At 36.4% G+C, this 8,209-nt stretch overlaps 1 protein-coding gene across 1 annotated transcript in view; it reads right to left on the bottom strand.

Annotated features, from left to right (window-relative positions):
- Positions 1 to 3,048: 3,048 nt before the first annotated feature.
- Positions 3,049 to 8,209, bottom strand: part of COL1A2 (collagen type I alpha 2 chain) — a 35,801-nt gene continuing 30,640 nt past the window's right edge. The window contains exons 43-52 of the mRNA XM_047752035.1: positions 7,914 to 7,967; positions 7,717 to 7,824; positions 7,527 to 7,580; positions 7,041 to 7,148; positions 6,514 to 6,567; positions 6,284 to 6,391; positions 5,694 to 5,952; positions 5,104 to 5,288; positions 4,280 to 4,522; positions 3,049 to 3,508 (exon numbers count right to left, since the gene is read on the bottom strand). Coding sequence (XP_047607991.1) covers positions 3,362 to 3,508; positions 4,280 to 4,522; positions 5,104 to 5,288; positions 5,694 to 5,952; positions 6,284 to 6,391; positions 6,514 to 6,567; positions 7,041 to 7,148; positions 7,527 to 7,580; positions 7,717 to 7,824; positions 7,914 to 7,967 — 1,320 coding nt within the window. The 3' untranslated portion in view covers positions 3,049 to 3,361. The remainder of the gene's footprint in view (positions 3,509 to 4,279; positions 4,523 to 5,103; positions 5,289 to 5,693; positions 5,953 to 6,283; positions 6,392 to 6,513; positions 6,568 to 7,040; positions 7,149 to 7,526; positions 7,581 to 7,716; positions 7,825 to 7,913; positions 7,968 to 8,209) is intronic.

The following is an 8,209-nucleotide window of genomic DNA, read 5'->3' as shown; positions in this document are numbered from 1 at the left end:
TAGTGTCCTCTGCTATCTTTGGAGGACACTTCATTTAAAATTGTGTTCAGAAATTCCAGTTGTGGCTTAGCAGAAATGAACCTAACTAGTATCCATGAGGATGCGGGTTCAATCCCTGGCCTCAGTGGGTTAAAGGATCCCGTGTTGCTGTGAGCTGTGGTGTAGGTCGGAGATGCAGCTCAGATCTGGCATGGCTGTGGCTGTGGCTATAGCTCTTGGCTGTAGCTCCAATTGACCCTTAGCCTGGGTACTTTCATGTGCTACAGGTGTGGCCCTAAAAAAACCAAAGAAAAAAAAATTGTGTTCACACATTATTTTATTCTCTCCCTGCAAATAAACTACAAGATCTCTGAGAATGCTGCTGCCAGGTATGGTTTTGTACACCCTTTCTTTCCCAGTGTCCTCCAGAGTGGCTAGGACATGGCAGATGATGACTTTTAGTTTGGGATTTTCCTTTTCTTTCAGAAAGTAGGTGAGTGGGAGGATGACCATCTTTCCCTGGAGCTGGTCACTGCTCAGTCAGGATTGTTTTTACTTGTTGACTCCTTATTTCTTTTTATGATACCTTAAGAGTAAATTTGTTGTAAATGTTATGAGTAAGATACATTATAGCAATCTTGGATAATTTAGATATCAAAATCATTTCTATCATTACTACATTAATGTACCTACTCAGTATTTTTATATGCATTTTAAAATATTTTTGATGACAGTGTCCTTGGATATTATACCTTAAAGGCTGTAACATTATACTATAAGCATTTTTTTCTTTAATTATTCTTGTCAATGTTATGTTATTGGCATACAAAAATTTATTTCACTCTTTTCCTATTATTATCTATTAGAGGTATCATTATTTATTCCTCACTGGTATTTGTTGGATATGCTATCATTTATTTCCTCCTTGTTATCTATCAGATATACCATTATTTATTTAACTATTTTTCTGTACTAGTCTCATACTGATGATTAAATGATTATTAAGTGGCTTCCGGTTTAGGAAATCTGCCTAAGTTTGGGTACAGTTTGACAAAGGTCATTATTATCATGTAGCATAGTGTTTGGCTCATAGAATTGGTACTCAATAAATGTTGGCTTTTTTTCTCTTTCTTTTCTTCCCTTCTTTATACAAACCTTATGGTTGTTTCTTGTATTGTGAGCCTAAGGGCATAATGTATGTTTAAGTCAGAGATTTCTAACTGGTAAGATTGCCTTGGCTATTTCAGTTACTAATTTGTGGGGAATACTGGTACTCTGATCTGAGAGGTTCAGTTTTCTCAGTTTTCTTTCTTTCTTTCTTTCTTTTTGCTTTTGTACCAATATATTTTTTTATTGATTTTTATTTTTTTCCATTATAGATGGTTTACAGTGCTCTGTCAATTTTCTACTGTACAGCAAGGTGACCCAGTCACACATACATATATACATTCTTTTTTTCTCACATTGTGTTGAGTGGTCAGGTATATGGATTCATCCTTGCCAGACATAAAATTTAAAACTACAAAGGATTGTGGAAATCCCCTTATCCATTGGTTTCTCAATTGTTGCAGATAAGAATTTTTCAAGATGCTTAAGAATACTGATTCCTTACTAAATCTTAATTTGGTGGATGGGGATTGGGAATCTTTACTTCAATAAGCATCCCAGTATTCTGATTTAGGTAGTGGAAGGACAATAATTTGAAGTTACATTTGATTAGTAGACCTTGCTAACTTTTTAGAGTTAATTTTAGATTTTCATCATGTTCAGTCTTTTGCTTTTAAAACTAATTGAATCTTGAGATGACTTATAACAGGAGGCAAATATTACAATCACAATTATGTTCAGCAACAGGAAATAAGCTCTAAACGAATCTTAACATTTTACTTGACACATTACTATGTTTAAGTGTATTAAAGATGTCATTGAAAGGTACAGGGGAGGAAAATGAACTTGATTTGGCAGGTAAGTGTTCATGGTACTATTATCCACAACTGTCTATGTTGATTGACAGCACACACATTACCTCTTAATAGGCATTGTACTCGGTTGCATCAGATTTGAGTGTATGGCATTTTTACTGAATATTTGAAACTGTTTTAGTTAATAGTATTATTAATTGTGCATAGACCAACTTTCAGACACTATTTCAAAGTGCTTAGCGGATAATAAACCAAAAGGTTCTATGGACCTCTGCTTAGAATAAACGTAGGTGAACAATTGCCTTGTTGCTTAGGTGTTATGTATTCTGAGTAGGGCAAATGTTTAACGGTTCAGAGAGGGAATCTACCCCATATTGCTGATAAACTTGAACTCAGAAAGGTATAATGCTCAAGGTCATTTAGCTAAAAGGAGCCAAGCCAGAATTGGAGCTCGGGTCTCTGGGGTTCTTTTTCTCTGCTCTTTCTAACATACTAAACTTCCCTTTTTGCATAGTCCACATCTAAAGAGAAACACTAAGTCTAATGGCTGGTAGAGATGCTATAGTCCATATTTATATTGAAAAGAGCATTGAAGCAAGGAATTCTACTCAGTATTTTCTTTTGGAAAACCAAACATGCTTTATTTCATTTTTTTCACAATTTATTTAAACATCTCACATATACAAAATAGGTACAATTTAATTTTTCTGCTTGTCTGAGAAACAAGGCTTCTTTGGAACCATGGGAGAGGATGAAAATGAGACTGGCAAAGAACAAATGCTGAATTTAAAGAAGAGGACAATGCTGGGCAAATGATCCACTTTACTTTTATTCAGGAATAAGATGTAAAGTACTGATACTAAATCAGATGAAAAAAAATACACAATACAACTCAAAACAGAAGAGTATTTCTTCTCAAATTCTCCTAGCACCATAAACATTCTTCAAGTATCTAAAATACTATTAATTAGCACCTTTGTATTTTGAACAAAAAACAAGTACCTCAGCTCATCTCTGTATAGGTCAGCACCTAATCGTGTGGATCACACTCACAGGAAAGTGTTTTGAGGTAGTTTAAACCTTTGGAAGTTTGGGTTTTAAACTTCCCTCTGTGGAAGATATTCAAAAGCCACAAGTGGTGCAAATGTTCATGGTTTTTATTTTATTTTTCAATTTTTATTTTTGGTTTTCTTACAAAGGTTGACATTTTCCACAACAGGTGTTAGAATGTTGAAAAAAATTCCAAATCTTTTGGGGAGGGGAAGAGGGACAGGGAATGAATTAATCGTATTGCACGATGCTCTGATCAATCCTTCTCCTTCTCTTTTGCCCACAATTTAAGCAAGTAGATGTGCAGAAGAAATGGAATGATTCAGCTTTCAGTTAAAAAAGAAGAAAAAGAAATGGCAAAGAGAGAAATTTTTCAGATTTCCTTTTTCTTTAATTTAGGTTGAGTTCATTTATTTGAAACAGACTGGGCCAACGTCCACACTGACTTCTTGGTCAGCATCACCGATGTCCAAAGGTGCAATATCAAGGATAGGCAGGCGAGATGGCTTATTTGTTTTATATTCAATGATTGTTTTTCTCCATTCATTTGTTTTTTTCTGTTTAAAAAAAGGAAGAAAAGATATACATAAAGCAGCATTATCATGGAATCTGATTATATTACATAACATTATAAATTATATATTACATACAATTATGTAATATGTAGTGATATGTAATATATAATATATACTAGATATTATAAAAACCACTTTTTGGCTTATGTCATTCTGAAACTGTGTGTCTCAGATCAACAAGTTTATTTTTGAAACAGTAGAATCAGGGGTATCTTTATGGAGGTTTTCTACAAGTCTAATTTTATTAAAAATAATTAATGCATATTCTAAGTGGTTTATTTATACATTATAATTTTCAGGATGTGTGAGGTAGGAAGAGTAGGGTTGATATGTAGTACTATTAGTGAATTTAAAATTTTCCTCCTTCAATTTTAGCATATTATAGAGAAAGTATAAAGAAAAATTAAATGTAGGCTATATTAATAAGTAAAATAAAAATACATGTCACTACAAACTATATCTTGGGCCCTTTTAACCTCAAGTGATTTTAAGTTATGGCCATACTTAAAAATCTCATGTTAAAAGAAAAATGACTAATAATGGACATAGTATACATTTTAGTTATTTCACAGAATTTCAGAAGGTAAGATCTGATAAGAATACTCTGGATTTACCATTTGAATTTAAACAAATACATTTATGAAAGAAAAATCAAATAAGTGAGATCTCTCATTCATCTGTTCATTTAATGGTCTAAGCTCCACTGTCCCACTTCCCAAATAAATGTTATTCCTATATTTCAGTATTACTTACAGAACAGCCATCTACAAGAACAGTGTAGGTGAATCTGCTGTTGCCCTCGGCAACAAGTTCAACATCATTGGATCCTTGCAGAATGACAGCCTTTTTCAGGTTGCCAGTCTCTTCATCCATGTATGCAATGCTGTTCTTGCAATGGTAGGTGATGTTTTGGGAGGCATGGTTGGCCAGCAGGCGCATGAAGGCAAGTTGGGTAGCCATTTCCTTGGTGGTAACTCCTTCCATATTATATTCAAACTACAGAGAATAAGATGGGAATTCCAGTTAAGTTGAGAAGGACTCAGGTACTAAGAATCAAATTTAAAAAATAGTCTGGTATAGGGAGGCAAAATGGACTCAGATCTGAACTTGTACTTTTAAAGGAAACTCAATTCACTTGTTTTTGAAGTATTAGCTACCTAGAAGGGACATAGGAACTACCAGTCTGAAGCAAGTTATCTCAAAAAAAGTACCTGTTTCAGATAAATCCTTTGTATGTTTGTTTCTTTTTTAAAATAAGAGAGCAAGGAGATAGAGATTTCAGACCCTTTATTTTTCTGTAATTTTCATCGGTGGGCATTTCATAAAACTGGTGAAAAGTTTTCATCAGAAGTTGAGAAGCACATATCGTAAAAATGGGTACTGGACTATATCCTGGCCAGTACTCCTTCACACTAAATGAAATTAGTCAGTTTCTCCAGTGATTATCAGGTAAGTCACATTTGAATAATAACTTTAAATGTATTTAAAGTTTTACCTTTGGTAAAGGGCTAACATGTAAACAATTAAAAAGCAAGCTATTATTTAGTAGGAGAAGGACCGTTTATAGGATTCCTTACCTGGGTACCACCATTGATAGTTTCTCCTAACCAGACATGCTTCTTGACCTTGGAGTTTCTGTACCAGTTTTTGGCTGGGATGTTTTCAGGTTGAGCCTGGATGCAGGTTTCACCAGTAGAGAAATCACAGTATACTTTGATAGCATCCATAGTACATCCTTGGTTAGGGTCAATCCAGTAGTAACCTTTTAAGAAAGCAAGACCCCAAATCATAAAACCTCATTGAGTGGAACAGTAAGTTCTAATAGTTATTAGTCAAAGATTTTGATTCCCCAAGATATTTGATTGAACTTTTTATATTGTTTACCCCATACTAATAGGAAAGGCTATTCTCAGTATTAGATATTTTTTTCTCTTTTCCATGAAAATCAAGTCAAGGTACATATTACTATGAAAAGGACAGAAATATATATCAAGAGAAGCTTGAGAATGGGTGCTGGTTGGGAGAAGAAAATGCTTCATTAACTGGAAATGATTTCACATAATGCAGTTTTTACCCAAATATCTTGTTATTCTAAATATAAGTGGGAACTGATTTTGAAAAACCCAACTTGTGAGACAAGTTGGTCTGGTTGGACATCTCTACCTACCACTACTCCATTCTGGGTGGCTGAGTCTCAAGTCACGGCATGTGCGAGCTGGGTTCTTCCTAGAGCCTTCTGGAGTAAGTAGGGTCTCAATCTGGTTGTTGAGAGATTTCAGAGTAGCATCAACTTCATAATCCTTGGGTCTGAGAGAAGGTGGTGAGCGAGGCTGGTCAGCCCTGTAGAAGTCTCCTTCATATCCAAAATCATAACCACCACCACTTGGGCCAGGTGGTCCAGGAGGGCCAGGAGGACCAGGAGGACCCTGAAAAAATGAAAGTGAGAAAGAGGAGGCTTTGTATTTGGTTACAGTAAAGACAACAGTGACAGCAGTTTTTCAGTTGAGATTCACACAAAAACATGTTCTAGTAAGTAAAATAGAGTCAAGTTCATGTCAATAACAACCTGCTCCCAGACATACTTGTATGCAGGGATGCTCTTGAAGAGCTCACTACAAACAGACAATTTTAATATATTTTAGAAAACATACGGAAGTGGGGGGATTACTTTATTGTGTTATAATTGTCTTGGTTTAGTCTAAAGAAAATATTCCCTTAGGCCAGTGATACCCTTTAATTTCCCCAAATCATACTTACAGCAGGACCTTGGCTTCCTTGAGAGCCACGAATGCCAGCAGGTCCGACTGCACCCGGTTGTCCAGTGCGACCATCTTTGCCAGCAGGGCCAGAAGGACCAGCTGGACCCTAGGGAAGAAGGACACCAAGTCTGTGTGAGCCAGTGAATATCCCACAAGGGAGAAGAGCCTGGGGCTTACTGCCTGCCACAGGCTCTGTTTCAGAGATAAACATTTCTTAGATTGACCTACCCTAGGACCAGCAGGACCCACAGGGCCAGGAGCACCTTGATCACCATGATGACCCTTTAAAGAAAGAAGAGGAAAATCACACTTTCAGAACATGTGTCGATAGATATATTTTAAAAAACTGAATGGAAACTTTTAGTTTGATGAACTCTGGATTGAGAAAATTGAAAATGTAAAATGGGGCTCTTTTCTCTCATTATGTCTATTATATTCAATTATTTTTTTCTACAAGCTATTTCAGTGGTGCAGTATTAGTCATTCCTCTAATTATATTTATTTTAAATGGGGTTGAAGAACATTGTTGCTGAGAGATTTTTAATATATGTATATTTCTCTCTTCCTTAACCTTCACCTTTTCATGTTGGGATGAAAAAGCATTATCTCTGAGCCATGGTGTAAGCCAGAGAATGGGAAATGAATATGATGTAGGACATTTTATAACAACAGTAGTGAAATTTTGAGGAAGATTATTCTGAGTTGAAGAACTTTAAGATCTGTACACATGCTGGATGTCCGCATTTTTTACTTACAGCAAGACCAGGAAGACCTTGCAATCCATTGTGTCCCTTCAAGCCAGGAAGACCTCTGGGCCCCTTATCACCAGGCTCTCCCTTCTCACCTCGAATACCTTGTGGGCCCTATAAAGAAAGAGAAAGAAATAAATTTACCTCTAAAAAAAGATATTCACTTCTACACAAATATTGTTCAATCTATTTACAAAGATAATTTAAGATATACAAAGGTCTAAAAGCCATGTGGGTGCTACTCTCATCTATTCCCTTAACCTGCTTTAGTTGAGCTGTCTATAAAGTGGCTAATCTTTGTGATTATTTAATACAAATAATAAGAGATTTGACACAGAATTGATTAAAAGCTATTGGTAGCAATTCTCAACATGGACTAATTTTTTTTTTTTTAAATAGAAAGTCTAGTCTATGTATTATTTTCTCAATGGATAGTCTGGACTCATCCTCCCTAAATGTTGATTTGTACAGAAATCTTCCCCGTGTACATACACTAGGACCTCTTGGACCAACAGCACCAGCAGGACCAACAGAACCAGCAGGACCCTGTGAATTGGAAAAGAAAAACACAACTTATTGGCCAAGCCCAAGATCCTCCCTCCACAGTTCCCAAGTGTGGGGAGGTCACAGATAAAGCTTGTTGAGGATGACAGCATTAAGAGACTGGTATCTACAAACTTACAGGTTCACCACGGTTTCCATGTTTGCCAGCGGGACCCACAGCACCAGCAGGACCAGGTGCTCCTGCAGCACCAGCAGGACCAGGATTACCAGGGTAACCACGCTCGCCCTACCAAAGACAAAATGAAGCTTAGCATCAATCTGGCCTATGTTTTAGTCCCCTTTAAGTTAGAGAAAAAAATGAAGAGGTGTACTGACCTTGTGTCCAGCTTGACCATCTCGGCCTGGGGGACCATCGCTTCCAGGGTTGCCCTGTGAAGACACCACACCAATTAAGGCACTTAGGGAGTCTCTTGTAGCCCACTGGCCCCCGCAGTTCAGCTAACTGCCTTCATTATTCCCAGCGCTTAATAAAGAAACTCCTTTTAGGCTTTCCAAAAATAGGAATTTGCCAACTGAGATTTTTTTAGAGGTATCTTTAATGTTTTGGTCAACTTAAAAAGTGCTATTTAAGGATCATTCCTCAACCCAAGTTATTTTTCATATTTTCAATT

The sequence above is a fragment of the Phacochoerus africanus genome, chromosome 11 (genome assembly GCF_016906955.1).
Source record: "Phacochoerus africanus isolate WHEZ1 chromosome 11, ROS_Pafr_v1, whole genome shotgun sequence".
NCBI lineage: Eukaryota > Metazoa > Chordata > Mammalia > Artiodactyla > Suidae > Phacochoerus > Phacochoerus africanus.
This window is presented reverse-complemented; position numbering and strand designations above follow the sequence as displayed.